Consider the following 16,499-nt stretch of genomic DNA (forward strand, 5'->3'; position numbering starts at 1 on the left):
TTCAGGCAGTTACTGTGTGAATGAGAAGACTGTGAATTTCATTTATCACTTGTGAAAAGTCTCACGGGAACATATTGCAAAGCCTCCCTCACAATCTACAGAAAGGGACAGACTGTGCAAGAGACACCCTAAACATGAATCTCTAAACAGGGAGGATCCCCAAAATATCTCCACTAACAAGCAAGTACTGCTGTGTTTAAAAAAGAAAAAAAAATCCAAACCCACAATAAAAATTTGCCATTGTTCCACAAATTGCTGGATTCCCTTTAAAAGGCAATTTGTGAAGTTTAAAAGTCTGCCACAAGGCACATGGGGAGGTGAGTGAGAACACTACCCCGGTGTACGTCACACCTCAGAGCAGACCTGACAGTTCAAGCATCTGGTGTAAGACATACTTTCTCACAAGGGCTGGTACCTTAAGTCAGGTTCCTTCCCAAGGCTATGACAGATTGATGAATTCTTAATGACTCCAGGTGACATATAAGTGGTTGGTTCTCAGAACACTGCTTTGTATCACTGCCCACCCCCACTCCACACCCTGCTCCAGGCAACAAAACTGAATTAATAGATGACTAGCATCTAACTTGCTGGCAGGAACACCAGACAGTGGAGTGCTGGTACTGCTACACTGGTATTTCATAAGTGACAACACGTCACAAGATACACAGAGAAAGAGAAAGGCACACTCAAATGCCCAACTCAAGGGCACACAGGATTCTATCTGAAGGACCTTATTGGAGATGGAATGGAGAATTCGGTAGAAAACTACTGCCACCATGTTAGGACCATTACTGATTAACATTGAGTCTTTTGTCTTCAGAACCAGGTGAAAAGTAAGTTTCACAAGGGCCTGAGTATGAGCTACTCCATCAAAGTAACATATTAAGGCATGTTTGCTGTGCCATAATCTTTTTGCACACTCTGAGGATGTGTCTTTGCCAAGGCACCTTCAGATTGGTTTAATAAAGAACTAAATGGCCAATAGCTAGGCAGGAGGTAGAGTTAGGACTTCCAAGCACAGAGAGGACTCTAGGAAGAAGAAAGACAAAGAAGTCATCCAGACATGGAGGGATGTCTGGATGAGTGAAGAGGTAAACATAGATTAATAAAAACATGGATTAATTTAAGTTATATGAGCAAGTGGAACAGGCATAAGTTAGGCCAAGCTTTCATAACTAATAAGTCTCTGTGTCAATATTCAGGAGCTTGTTGGAGGGACAGAGGAAAACATATTATATAGGGTGTCCAATGTATGAACTCGAATACCCAAACTTAGGGGCTGAGAAAGCTAAGAAAATGTCTGGACAAGGAGCCTGATGTGGATTCCTAGTCCTGTAGTCTCACAAGCAGGCTGGTGGTCTTTGATGTACAGAGACATTGCTCCTGAGCTCTGGCTGCCGGCTGAAGCCAGGTGCCAGTGCCATGTGCTAGTGCCATGAGCTAAGCTAAGAAGCCCAGAAGTTGGCATAGCAGTTTAAGATTTATCTCATGGGGTCAGAGAATGTAGAGGTGCTTAATAAAGCCAGGGCCATATACAGAAAACCTCATAAAAGGTCCAGTATGCTTAAAGTTTTGCTTAGATGCTGAAGAAAAAAAGAAAATGGGAATAGATAGTCACAGAAAATAATAGTTTAAAAGTAATAAAGTCTTTAAAGACAGAATAAGGTAATACTTTTTAAAAGCCACATAAGGATGGGAAATACACAGGGCATTTGGATCCTGGATGGTGTTTTGTTGACTTTGAAGTTTTGTCTGCTAATGAACAGAGAATGACAGCTGCTGGGAGACACTGGACTGTGGAAAGGACTGCTGAATTAAACCAGTCTAGATACTTTAGGGATGTCTTGGCTTCAAAACAGGAGTCATACAGTGTGTTGCATTGGAGGAACGGTTATGCTTTTGTTTCCATGGATTTTATTCCACTTGATTTTTTTTTTTGTAATGTGAAATCCAGTGTAGAGTGAAGTGTGTACTTACAGTCTCTGAATCAGGCTATGAAGAAGATCTTTTAATGAAGGATCTGCTTCTTGTGGTTTTGTGGTATCAAGTACAATAATGAAAACTAATCAACTTCTGCTTCATTAAAATGTAGGAGCCAGTGGATAAGAGCACTTGCTATGCAAGCATGATGACCACAGTTCCAATCCCCAGAAGCCACGTGAAAAACTAGGCATGGTAGTGTGTGCCTGTAGGCCTAGCTTTGAAGAGCAGAAACAGGAATTCTGAGAGCTCACCGGCCAGCCACCAGCCTAAATGAAACAGCAAACCTCAGGTTCAGGGAGAACCTTTCTCAAGGGAACATGACAGAGAGCCAGCTGTAAAGGAAGACCCCTGATTTTTCCCTGTTATCTGCATGTATATGCATAGGTGCATATACAATATTCACACACACACACACACACACACACACACACACACACTGAAGTCCTGAGTGCATGTGTAATGTTGACATGGGCATGAGCATGCCAATGACATGAATGTCTCAGCTCCATGTGAGTGGCAAAGACTTCCCCCAGTGAGGCTTAAAAACATGGTAAATCCTTCCTCTGGTTCAAGGTCAAATATTAACACTGTGGTCAGAAATATCCACTATAGCTTTCTTATCCCACCACCACCATCAAATATTTATGACCTGAAGACTGCTCCTTTACAGGGACTGCTCCTACTGAGTTTAACTAAACCTGATTCTCTGGTTCAGCTGTGTACCATAAACCCTGGTTCCTTGTTCAATTGTGTATAACAAACAAGCTGAGTTTTGGAGGACCAGAGGTGCTGCGGTTTCCCTATCGAGAGCTGTATCACCTGATCCCAGCTTTTCTCTATGTATATCTGCCATTTCTTCATTCCCTCAATACCTGTTAGGTCAATTCCTACATATAATGCATTAATGCACTCATGTTTGGGCATGCCCCCTGCCTTCATTACTACTCTATTTCTCGATAGAGAAACCATGACCATAGCAACTCTTATTTTTAAACAAAAAAGCATTTCATTGGTGGTTTGCTTCCCATTTTAAGTTAGTTCATGATCACCATGGCAGAAACCAGACAGGCATGGCATTGGAACAGTAGCTAACAACTTTATGTACTGATCAACAGGCAGCAGCAGCTGCCATGCACTTTTGAAAACTCAAAGCTCACCCCCGGTGACATGTCCTCCAACAAGGCCACACCTTCCAATCCTTTCTAAACAGTTCCACTAACTTGGGCCCAAGTATTCAAACATATGAATCAATAGGGACCATTCTCATCCAAACCACCACACTTCCTTAATATTTGTTTCTTTAGAGAATGGATTTTGTTGTTGTTTTGGTTTATGTTTGTTAGTTTTCAAGACAAGGCTTTTCTGTGTATCCCTGGATGGTCCTGGAACTCATTCTGTAGAACAGGCTGGCCTTGAAAATGATCCCAGAACTTTGATCCCAAGTGCTGGGATCAAAGGCATATGTGCTGCCTCCACTGCCAGGCAATATGTATTTCTTAAGAGGTTGCAAGCTCGTCTAGCTTCATGTTTCCTCTAATGCAGGAAGCACCTACCTTTCTCCTATTGCCCACTACTCTTCTGATTCGCATTTGGCTCTCCATTACATTTTCCATTCTAACATCCCACTGGAAATAGATAGTTTCATAATTATTAAGAAGTAGGTGGGAAGCAAGATGGTGGACCTGCAGAATGAAAAACTGTGTGCCTAGAAACAGATTTTAGGAGTGATTTCTCCTCACAGTATCTTTTTTTCAAATCACCTGATGAGGATCATGGCAACAGCAGTAAAATGGGTGACAACAAACAGAATTATCTGGAAACCTTTATTTCCAGTCCAAATTGGAGCTTTATCTAGTGTTTGTCGTAAATCTACATATTCTTCTCTTCCAGATGACTACAACTGCAAGGTAGAGCTCACTTTGACATCTGATGGCAGTACAACAGTGTGCTACCACCTTTCTGTGGACATCCCATACAAACATACCAAAGTATAACAAATGTCATAAGAAACTGAATCCTCTCAAAGACAGGTGACTGTTCTTGATTTTCGGAGCATCAAGGAGAGTTTGTATCTTACTTGTCAGCTCAGAAAATGCAAATGGTGTACTCATTAAGATGTCATGCAGAAAAATAATAAAAAACCTTTCATATGTTAAAAAAAGAAGTAGATGATGTGTGAAAATGGAAGCAAGAATCTTAGAATATGGCATGTTTACAATAGACCACATAAAACAGAGTGGGAACCCCAAAATCCAAATTTGGTTTTGTTGTTAGTTGTCGTTTTAGCTAAACTCAAATCCATTTCTCAGCAATAAATTATTATGGAGTTATTTCATCCAAATTGACAACAAAGTAATAAATAGACATACTAATGCTATTAACTCATTTTTAGTATTAAGTAAAAAAAAAAAGCTGTGGATAGACTTGATAGATTTCTGTTAAGTGCTTACAAAAAAAAAAAAAACCTTCAGGAACAGAAAAGGTTTAATTTGGCTAATAAAATAGACAAATATTAACTGATAAAACAAAAATGAAATTGCTCCCTTAGTTCATCAGTGTTTCTCTTTAGCAGGGGGATACCCAGGCTCTACTGGCTCGGCTGTAGCTGCTGGGGAAGCATATGTTGTCTGGCCTGAAAAAAACCTGCTTTGGTATAGTTTACTGATGGTGATTTTTTTAATTTGTTTAATGCTGAGATTTACAATGAAGAAATGATTTTCTTTCCCTGAAGAAAAAGAGGTGTGATTGTAAAATGTGAACACCAGACCAAAAAGTCCAGACCCCAAGGAAAAAGAGGAACCAGGAGTAGGTGGCTTCCCTGCCCAGACAGGCCAGAGAGAGAGAGCTGCTGAAGGCAGGGCCATCCTTCAGGGAGAAGTAGCAGGCTGAGGGTGACCTCGACTTGGGGGGAAGGAGAAGAGCTGCTGGGAGCAGAGTTACAGTGGAACAGCTTATGGAAAAGTAACCTGCCTGGCTGAGGCGAAGGTATTCTAAAAGGACACTCCCCATCCATCAGACTGTTGAAACAACAGATTCTGAAGAAATAGAATTTATCCTGGGAATCTCATGATGAGAGAAGGAAACAGCAAGGGGTGAAGAGTAGGGAGGGGCAGGGCTGACGACAGTGGACAATGGGACACATCCGTCCAGACACCTGACTACCTCAAAGAGATTTCATAACTTGTCACACTTCCAAGGCGGGGCCACACCTTTACCAGAACTGCTTAGATATGCATAACCTGGGCCCTCTATTTAAACTTTGATCTCATTTCAGCACCAACTCCAGATGAACTTGGGAGTTCCTGGATCTTTGTCCCTCTTCCCAAGATGGTCACACTGAATAAATCTCCTTTTTCTGCTTCTTCTTTTACCTTAGTTCTTTTAATTCACTTATTGAGGCCTGGCGGTGGTGGCACATGCCTTTAATGGGAGGCAGAGGCAGGTGGATCTCTGTGAGTTCAAGACCAGCCTGATCTACAAGAGCTAGTTCCAGGACAGCCTCTAAAGCCACAGAGAAACCCTATTTCGAAAAACCAAAAAAAAAAAAAAAAAAAAATCACCTATTGAGGATGGGTGGCCAGAATGACTTGGGTGACAGGCTGTGACCTTCCAGTTTTGATAGCAAAAGTAGAGACAACTTTTCTGAAAGAGCAGAGGCCAGGGGTCCCCAGATAGGAGGCCAGGGACCAGTCCAGGGAGCTGCTTACAGATCAAGCCCTCTGTCCTACCCCCAGAGTTTGGAGGACTGGAATCCTCATTTTAATCCATGACCACAGGTGATTTCCATTCGGCTCTTCAGAAACCAGGTTTTTAAAAGAAAACAACCCCTGGACTGCACTGCAGCATGTACAATTACAATCACCAAGGTGTGTGACAATCTTGAGAGTCATAGGGTTACATATCTTTGTATTTGGTTTAGCAGTTCTTTAAAAACCATGTTTCAGGCTGGCAAAATGGCACAGCTGGTAAAGGCACTTGCCAACAAGTCTGAAGACAGGAGTTCAATCCCTGGGACCCACAAATTAGAGATCACTGAAAATTGTGTTCTAGCCTTCAAATGCACACACACTGTGACACACACACACACACACACACACACACACACACATACACACACACACACACACACACACACACACACACACATAAAAAATTAAAATATATAAACAAAAGACTTGCTTAACATGAATGGTGGGAGGCTCACAAATGCCCCACCCCAAGCTGATTGGCAGTTGATGCAGCTGTTAGAGGAAGTGGCAGCTTTTTCGAGGCACATGGCTCCTCCAACTTTGCCCATTCTCCGGTGGACAGCTCCAACCCCCATGAGCATAGAGGCAGCTCTAATTGGATTCTGTGGACTGTAGAGCAAAAGAAAAGATTTGATATTGAACAAGGTTATGGGGGAAGGTTTGGGAGAAGTTGCAAGGAAGAGAGAGGGGATTTCATAAAAATACATTGTATACATGTATGAGATTCTCAGAAGGTTAGATAAAGGAAAATTAAAACAAACAGAAAGCCTTGCTTAATCACCTCTGGGGGCCAAGAGTCTGTTCTTGGTGGGAAGATAGGAGGTGGCCCACAGACGTTCAGGAGATAAGGGCCTGTGGGAACCCAGCCGTTCTCACTGATCTTCAAGGCTATCCTTAGAAGAATAAATTAAAGCTTCATTTTTATGGAAGAGATAGCAGGTATCTGACCCAGATAGAACACAGGTGTAAGAAAGGGAAGCCTTCGTCTCCCAGGACAGTCTCACAGCTGGACAGAGAGGCTGCAGCTGAAGCTGACACATCCGTTGAGTATCCGGCTCAAATTGTCCCCTGTATCATCTTCACTGAGTGTTGTGATAAACTTGTAAAAAAAAAAAAAAAAGTTTACCTATGATACCAAATTACTTAGGACTATTGAATTAAGACACTTAATTAGGTATTGTGACATCTTGTCGGGTAACAGGACCTGCTGGGGCGTACAAATTTCTAAATAGCATTCTCTCTTCAGAAGAACCTCCAGTGTTTGCTGCTGGCAGCCATCGTCCATGCCAGCTGCTTTCATTCTTGTCCTGCTATTGTTGGTTTTGTTTGGGGACTATGTTGTGGAGACAAGGTCTCATAAATCCCAGGACAGCTTCAAACTCTAAATAGGGCCTGGGATGACCTTGAACTTCTGATCCTCCTGCCACTCACTACCTGCTTGCAATACAGGTTTGCACCACCACACCCAGATGGATGTGTTGCTAAGCAAGCTCTCAGAATCAGAGCGGCAACCCAAGCCCCATATTTGTTACTTTCATTCTTCAAACATAAAAGGTACATGGAGAGAGACACCCACTTCTGCTACTCTCAGTTATCTAGAAGTAAAATAAACTGACCTATACCCAAGCCTGTTCTTGAGCCTGAACTATGCTAAGCCTGCGTGGGGAACTTCAGTGTGAACTTCCTAAACCAGCCCTTAGCTTCTTAAGGACCAGTTGTAGGTATTGCCATTTCTTGAATGGTTTGCAGCTGAGGAATGCTGCATAGCATTGTTTGTTGCTGGTATCCTTTCCTATAGCTCCCTCTAAGGCACCTTGGGGGGTCTGTCTGGCAATGGCTCAAGAGCGCCATCTTGGGTGGGGTGTGGAAGGTCCCATTTGCATTCCTCTCTTTCGAAGGTAGAAAGAGGAGTTAGTTCAAGGCTAGCCTGGGCTACATGGGACCCTGTCTCAAAAAGCCAAAATAATAATAATAATAATAGTCTTTTAAATATGTGGCTGGAGAGGAGTCAGTGGTTAAGAATACTGGCTGCTTTTCCAGAGATCCCAGGCTTGATTATCAGCACCCACACGCAACTCACAGCTGTCTGTAGCTCTAGTTCTTGGGGATCCAACACCCTCTTCTGGCTTCCTTAGGCAGCACAGATACACATGGTGCAAAGACATGCATGCAGATAAAACATTCAAGCACATAAAATAAATAAAAATAATAAACGTTTAAGGAGGGTGGGGAGTCTGTGCATGATGTCTCACACCTTTGATCTCAGCAGAGGTAGGTGGATCTCAGTGAGTTCAAGGCCTGCCTGGTCTACATAGGGAATTCCAGCACAATTAGTGATATGTAAAGAGCCTCTGTCTAAAACAATAATAATTAATTAATTAAATTCATATTCTGTTATTCTTGCCTGTGAGTCAAGGATTTAGTTAGCAACAGCAAATCTAATTGCTAGGTTTCAAACTTGGAATGAATGGCTGAGGTGCCGTGGAGGTGGCTTATCTTTAATGCCAGCACTCAGGAGGCAGAAGCAAGCTGATCTCTGAGTTTGAGGCTACCCTGGTCTACAGGCAGGGCTGTTACACAAAGAAACCCTGTCTCGATAATAAATGAAGTATCAAAGTTTGTAACGATAAGTGTTTCTACCAGCCGCCCAAGCCCTGCCACCACACGGGTACTTTCCGACAGCCACCCGAGTTCTGCCCACTGCATTAGGGCCCCAAATAATACATAGAGACTTATATTAGGTACAAATGCTGCTTTGCAAAAGACTAGGATTTCTCATCTGCTAGCTCAGTCTTAATTATCAACCATAATCATAAGACTTAACTTATGGAGGATGCCTTCCGCTGGCATCCTCTTCCAGGGATCACATGGCAGCCCCATAGAGTAGGAGGAAGAAGAAGCACAAGAGCAAGAGGATGACTTCCTGTTTGTCCCTGCTTATATATGAGTCTACCTGCTATGTCACTTCCTGCCTGTATCACAAGACTTCTTTTTACTACGTTTCCCAAAATCCTCCTTGACTCTTAGTCCCACCTATCTTGCTTTCCTATTGGCCAACAGTACTTTATCAACCAATAAGACAAACATACACAGAAGGACCTCCCCCATCAAAAGTTGACCTGGGCTCCCCATTCCCCCAACATACTTCAGCTCCTACCTATTACAAAGTATGGCTGGCATAACCCGCCCTGTACCCTGACCTCTGCAGCCCAGGGGTGGGCTGCCCTTCTCTCAGAGGCTCTTCCCTATATAATCCAGACATTTTAGTTACCAGCCTCTTTTGGAGCTTTGCTCCCTTGACTGCTGCACCCGGTTCCCATCTCTGCCCCCACCCCCACTTCTCCTCACATGGCTCGGGGTCATGGCAACTCTGTACTCCCCCAGATGTGTCTGCCTCTCCCTCCTCTCCCTGTTACCCACAGCAAACTTCTTCCTTCACCATACCTAGAAGCAGTCATTTCCTTTGCTTTTTATTTCTTTTTTTTTCGACTCATAATGAGCAATAAAAAAAAAAAAAACTCCAGGAAGCTTTGTAGAAAAGGAAGCTGTCTTCAGACAGCTGCAAATGGACTAACTTTAAATCGCCAACAATATTTGAGACGTTCAAGACATTTGCATCTTAGAACTTTTCAGAAATATAAAATTACAATGATTTCTTTCTAAAAAATAAACTTTATTATTTAGAAAAAATTTCTTGCAAATAAATAAAATCATCACACACCCACACTAACCAGACCCAAAGACTGTATGACTTAGTGAGCTTACACAGAGATGGAATTGACATTCCAAATGGACAATGTGAAACTTCACACTCAATTTAAAATTTTCAGTATCAAATATATTTTTTGCACTTATCCACCACTAGAATTAAAAAAATCCATGACATGATGTGGTAGACTTTGGGGAGCCCCTTTTGAAGGCCTTACCCTGCCTGGGGAGTGGAGGGGGGATGGCTAGGGGCAGGTGGGATGTTGGGGGGAGGGGAGGGAGAAGGAGAAGGGATTGACATCTGAAGCAACCTTGTTCCTAATTTGAACTAATACTGATAAAATAAAAAATAAAATTAAAAAATCCATGACAGACTTAGACCTATAAGTCAATTAACTTTATATCTCCTCGCTTAACTCTTAACCACTACCTGCAGTTAGTCTTTCCACACCCCCCATGCTTGGTCTTTCTTTTCCTTGCCTCCTGTTATTCTGTGCCCACAAGTACATTACTTTGCATATATTCATATCTCATTGACTAAGCTCTGCATATGAAAGAATTTGTGGTTTATTTCCTTACAGCTCTAAAGTGAAGTGTCAGTAAGTAAGTGAATAGAAAATAAGTATCAGCTACTTATTTAAAGGGTTAACACACTGGACCAGTGCAACTTGGGTAGATGTAAGCAGGCGGGGCTTCTGGGGTGAGCTTTCATGTGGTCTTTGGTTTTTCTGCTGGATCTGCTTCAGATACATACATCCCCCAGGAACAGGATGGATGAGGCAGCTGGTGGGTAGGGAGAGGGAAGACAATGAGAGGGGTCACATGGGAGAGATTTCTCCCCTTGGTATTAGCAAAATGGATTTACATATAACTTCATCCATTTCTTATAGTTGCCATGGATACCAATGCTGATATTCATATTGGTCTTCAAATTTTCTCCTTAAGCACCGACAGACTAATTAATAATATCAAGGACAGCTCCTCGTGATAGGAAACTCGGTGTGGAGAAACTATAAAGGAAAACTGACTGGAAAGACACAACAAGGAGCTCAGAATGCCAGGACCAGGTTCAAGCACTGTGGGGCCTGGGCTGTAACAGAAGGCGCCTCTTCCAGAGTCTAGGGAAGGATGGAAACATCCAGGGGGCGTTTAAGGCAAGGAGTTAGTTTTCAGTTGTGGTGATGCTACACCGTGGCTGTACCTCCCAGCTTTCAGCAGCTTTCCTCCCACTCACAGGTAAGCCTCCTTGCAGGTGTCCTTCATAGTCAGCAGCTCTTCTCCAGAGGACTCAGAAGAGCCAAGTTCCTTTCATCTTCTAGTTGCACAGTCCCCAAAGGCTGCATGATTCTTTCCATTTAGGCAGAGTGAGACAGCAGGAAAGCAACCAGTGCTTTTAAACTTCATCTAGAGATGACATATATGTCTGCAGCATTCAAATGAGAACTGGCTACAGGGCCATATCTGGAAGTGGGAAGGGCTGCAGAGTACAATCTTTGGGTCAGCTGCCATTGCCTGAGACATCTACCTCTACCCTATGAAAAGGAGATGAAGCAGCTAGTATAAAGATTTGTGCACAACACACAGCATTGGGGAGGAATCAGTCACAGAAGAGATAATATGGGAAGTGGACCAGACAGTTCCCACAGGCTAGAGTATTGCAATTGCCTCCTGGCCCCACCTGACAAAGAGGAGAAACATGATTGAATTCATTAGCAATTAAATTTTGAGGCAAGACTAGGAATGGAGGCACGATGAGGTTAGAAGACCTCGATCAGTGTCCAAATGGTATTCAATTCAGCTCGTGATCTGAGGTCTCCAGTGAAATTTCTTTACAGCTTACTGAGGGATTGGATTACATACTCCCTGTCCCCAGAGGAACTTGCTGTGTCCAAAGCTACAACAGTTAGGGTTTCCGTTGGTTGAACAGAAATGTCTGTGCTCTAGAAGAAAGCTGTGTAGTATGACTGCAATGATGGAAGCATTCTCTCTACTGCATTGCCCACTCTGCAGCCACTGTGTTTGTATGGCTACCCAGCCTAGAGTTTGAGTCAAAGCACTCTGGGAACTGAATGTTCTATTGTGCTCAATTCTATCAAATTTACTTTTACAATGAAGTAATTTAGTCTTCTGCCAGGTGAAACCACGCTTATCTGTCATCCCAGCACTCTAGAGGAGGAGGCAGAAGGATCAGAAGTTCAAGGCCAACCTTAGCTGTATGATGAATGTGAGGCCAGCCTGGGATACAAGAGACTGTCACAAAACAAAAACAAATGGGGGGGGGGCTAATCCCACCAATCAAAAATAAGATCACTCCTGTGGTTTAAAGCCAAATTTGAAGCAAGCTTTAATGAAATACTGACCAAGTAGATGGGCTCTGCCCAGGTCAATCTCTAGGTTTCCATAAGATGGCCTTGAATCAGGTTTACAGCAGCTTAAATATTTCCCGTCAGGTCCAATCAGGGGCAAGCATACATCTTCAGGTACCTCTGGCCTACACCCAATCAGGGGCAATATATATCCTGACATATATCCTGCCCAAGTACCTCCCACCCACATGTGATCAAGCACATCTGGTGCAGATGGGTCAAACAAACCTGTTTAGAGGATGGAAACTTATGACTTGTTATCTCCCATAAACAACAGCCTCCAGCATTTCAGGAACTCCCTGTCCTTGGGCAAGGAGCTTACAGATGAGAGGAATTTTTGTTTCATGGATTAATTAAAACTTAAAATGTAACTTTGCCTTGCCCAGGGTGGGCTAAGGAGTTGGCTCAGTAGATAATGTGCTGCTTGCCATGATAGCAGCATGATGACTTCAGTTTGATCACAGCACCCACAAAAAAAGAAAAAATGACAGACAGGAAGGAAGGAAGGAAGGAAGGAAGGAAGGAAGGAAGGAAGGAAGGAAGGAAGGGAAAAAAGGAAGGAAAAAAGGAAGGAAAGAAGGGGAAGTGGAGAGGGTTGTGGAGATAGTTCTGGGGTGGCTTGTCAGTCTACCTAACCTGAGTGACCCCCAGACTCCAGGGAAAGACCTTGCCAAAAAAAAAAAAATTGGCCTGGAGAGATGGCTCAAAAAAAGATGGCTGGGCATTGGTGGCACACACCTTTAATCCCAGCACTTGCGAGGCAGAGGCAGGCGGATCTCTGTGAGTTCGAGGCCAGCCTGGTCTCCAGAGCGAGTGCCAGGATAGGCTCCAAAGCTACACAAAGAAACCCTGTCTCAGAAAAAAAAAAAAAAAAAGATGAAGCACAGTCACTTGAGAGGCAGAGGCAGAAGCAAGTGGACCTCAGCAAGTCCCTGGCCAGCCTGATCTGTATGTGGAGATTGAGGTCTGAGCCTGACAGGGTATAGCCCAGTTTTTAAAAGTGCTTGTTGTTCTTCTAGGGAACATGTGGGATACTCCTTTACACTGTGTGAATATATGTCACTGTGATTGGTTTAATAAAAAAGCCAACTGGACAATAGCTGGACAGGATAAGGTTGGGCAGGAAAACCAGACTAAGGACACTGGGGAGAAGAAGGGTGGAGTCAGAGGAGTCAACAGTGAGACACAGAGAGGAAGCACGAGGTGCAAGATGAAAGAGAGGTAATGCCATGTGGCAGAATGAGTGGATTTAAGTTGGGAAAGTTAGTAATTAGCCTGGGTGATCGATCAGCCAAGGATTCATAACTAATATTAAGTTTCCATGTGGTTATTTGGGAGTGGCTGCTAAGACACAGAGAGACTCCACCTATAGGGACAGAAGCTCAATTCCCAGCACCCACTTGGGAAGCCACCCAATGACTCTAACTCCATCTCCAGGGGACCTGACACCCTCTTTTGATGTCAGCAGTCAGTTGAACGCAAGCATGTGCATGCACACATGTGTGCATGCATACACACATACCAATAAAATATACCTTTTTTTTAAGTTCCCAGCCACTGAAGGACAAAAATTAAGGCTGACCTCTGACCTCCATGTGTGTGCACACACCTGTGCAGTGGCACACAGATACACAACATATGCCCAGACATACCAGGCAAAATGAAATGAAGGAGTTCACACCTGAGGCCAGGGCATTCCATATCAGAAAAGCAGTTCCACAGAGAGGCAACAGGCAGCAACTGCCTGTCTGCAGCAGCTTCCCTTTCCTCATGAGCTGCCTCTCCCTGCACAGGCAGGTTCATAAGGATGTGCCCATCTCACCAGCTATGGTCGTGGTGTCCCAGATCAAAACTGACTAGTCAATGTCTCTTCACAGATGCTGCATGAAGGGCAGGGTGGACACAGGGGCTGCTGGTAGCCATATTTTCTACACACAAATGAGCAGCAGAAGCCAGGCCATGAGGAGAGATGAATGAAGCAGAAAGGAAGGTACAAGGAGGTAGAGAGAAAGCTAGAAGCCAGGTTCCTGTCCCAGCTCTTGACCGCCAGACTGCTAGTAGCCCTTAGGCCCTGTCAATCATTTCTATACTCTTCTAATAAGAATCCATTAAAATAAGCTTTTTTCTTTTATATTTCACTAGAGATGGTTGTGAGCCACTATATGGTTGCTGGGAATTGAACTCAGGACCTCTGGAAGAACAGACTTTACTGCTGAGCCGTCTCTCCAGTAAATTCTTTTTTCAATAAGGTCAATAAGGACCTGTTTCTTCAGTAAGGAAACTCTGTTAAAGAAGGTTTAGGGGAATGAACCAAGCCAGGCAGATGGGGACAGGAGATTGTCTGGGAGGGCTGGGCCTGGCCTGCTACAACAGACTCCAGGCACAGCATACTGAAGGTGAGCTGAGGCTCCAGGAAATACTGACCTGGCCTCACCGGGACAAAGATAGCTTTCTACAGGTCATCCAGAGATAGTCCAACAACAAAGACTGACAGTCTTCCAAACTAGCAAATGACTGACAAGAGCAAGAACACCAGTTTATCACCTGCCTAATTAAGAAGGGACAGTGTTCAAAGACAGCAATGATCTGATTCCAATCGTTAAAAATTATCTTCCAATTTTAAAAAGCCCCTTCCCACAAAACAAAACAAAACACAAAAACAAACAAACAAAAAAGAAAAAAAAAACATGGTTTCATGGAGCCCAAGTTGGACTCAAATTCTCCATGCCACCAAGGCTGGTCTTGAATTCATAATTTCCTCCCTTTATCTCCTGAGTCCTGGAATTATAGTCACCAAACCACACTTACCTCTCCTTGTTTGTTGGTTTTTGTTTTCAGGCAAGGTGCAGAGGTTTAAATGTGAGGTCATTGAATACTTGGTCCTAATTGGTGGCCATTTGGGTAGGTTTAGGAGCTGTGGACTCGCTAGAGGAAGTATGTCACTGGGGGTGGATACTCTCTACTTCCTGCTTGTGGTTCAAAATGTGAGTCCTGGGCTTCCTGTTCCTGTTAGCATGACTTCGGTTAGCCATCACAGGCCCTAACCCTATGGAACCATAAGCCCAAAAGACTTTTGTTCTGTAAGTTGCCTTGCTCATGGTGCTTTAGCACAGCAATAGAGAGATGCCTAACACACAGAGTTTTAAGTAGTTCTGGCTGGCCTCCAGATTCATTTTGTAACCAAGGATGGCCAAGAACTTCTGACCTCCTACTCTGCCTCTTTATAGCCTGTCTCGTTTATTCAGCATGGGGGAGAAAACTTAGAGTCTCATGCAATCTACCAAGGAAGCTGTATCACCTGCCCATATTTACCTTACTTTCTTTTTAAAATTACATCGAGTGAGTGAGTGAGTGAGTGAGTGAGTGAGTGAGTGAGTGAGTGGAGAGCTATTGCACACATGTGGAAGTCAGAGGACAACGATCAGGAGTTGGTTCTTTTTTGGTTAGTTAGTCCCGGGGACCAACATCCGATCAGGCTTGGCACAAGCACCTGTGCCTGCTGAGCCATCTCAGTGACACTTGTCTCACTTCTTCAGAGTCATGGTATACATCTTCCTTCTTTTCCATTTCCTCTACTATGAAGATGAGCCTAGCCTAGGGTACCTGGCGCCACATTCACCTGTCACACTTCCAGCAATGTTTTTGTGCCTCATCCAAAGATCATTTTCTCTTCTAGGCTCCTTTTCTTTCTGTTTTACTTTGTGACTCTGTTTGAGCATATGGCACCACATTGTTTTATAATTATTTATGAAAGTTTTATATCTGAACCACTGTAGAACCCTTCTTACCAGCATAATTACTTATTAATACGGTCCAAAATTATATCCACTTGTCTGGTAGCCATTTCATATTTTTATCACACATTGAGCTGTGTGGTCAATTTAAATCCTTAATGCAATAATTCTTGAAGACTTAGCCCAGGGCATTGGAGGGCCTCATTGTCAGGCTGGTTAGGAAGTACAGAGAGGGGACACAGGGCAGTGAGCAGAGAAAAAAAGCATAAGAACTTGGCACCGATCCAGCAACATGGACGCAGGATTGACAGCTCCTGCCTGTGAGTTAAATTATGTGGTATTATCCTTAATCCCTTAATTAATTTTCTTGCTTTAATTTGTTTCTAACAATATTTACATAAGTATAGAGTTCCTTTTTTTTTTAGGAAAAACTGGATGGATTAGAATGAGAAGGAAAAGACAGCAAGAGATTCTGATCAGGCCCAATAGCAGAAGTCCCTTGACTTCCCACTCTAATTCTAGACTGTTAAGAACTGGACAAAAGAATAGGGTCTGGAGATCAAGCCTGTGGCCCTTTGGGATCCAGGAGATAGATGAGTATAGAAGAGATCTTTGCGCAGAGCCAGACAGACCTGGGTTCTTGCCTGGCATTGCCATTTGCTAAAGGTATTTTTTTAACTCTTCCTCTAATCTTCAAAGTGAAGGGGAATGAATCCCTAAAGAGTGAAATGTACACCCAATCGGTGGGAAACACTAAGCATTGACTTTCCAGCAGAAGCAAGGGGTTGGTGGCCTAGGCAGGATTTCTGGTGGAACTGTGCCTCCTAGAGCCCTATGGGAAACAAGACAGACAGCCAAGCATGTAGTCTAAAGCAGCAGGAAATACCAACCCAAATTGAGGACAGTTCCATAGTGTAGCAGTTACCATGTTCACCAGACAACCCAAACAAGAAACAAAG

General features: G+C 43.4%; 1 protein-coding gene across 1 annotated transcript; it reads left to right on the top strand.

The window, feature by feature from the left end:
- The first annotated feature begins 3,755 nt into the window (after positions 1-3,755).
- Positions 3,756-3,977, top strand: LOC118238241 (28S ribosomal protein L42, mitochondrial-like). The gene has a single exon (XM_035439089.1). The coding sequence runs from the start codon at positions 3,756-3,758 to the stop codon at positions 3,975-3,977; it is 222 nt and encodes a 73-aa protein (XP_035294980.1).
- Positions 3,978-16,499: the final 12,522 nt, after the last annotated feature.

This window comes from Cricetulus griseus, chromosome 2, assembly GCF_003668045.3.
Source record: "Cricetulus griseus strain 17A/GY chromosome 2, alternate assembly CriGri-PICRH-1.0, whole genome shotgun sequence".
Lineage (NCBI taxonomy): Eukaryota > Metazoa > Chordata > Mammalia > Rodentia > Cricetidae > Cricetulus > Cricetulus griseus.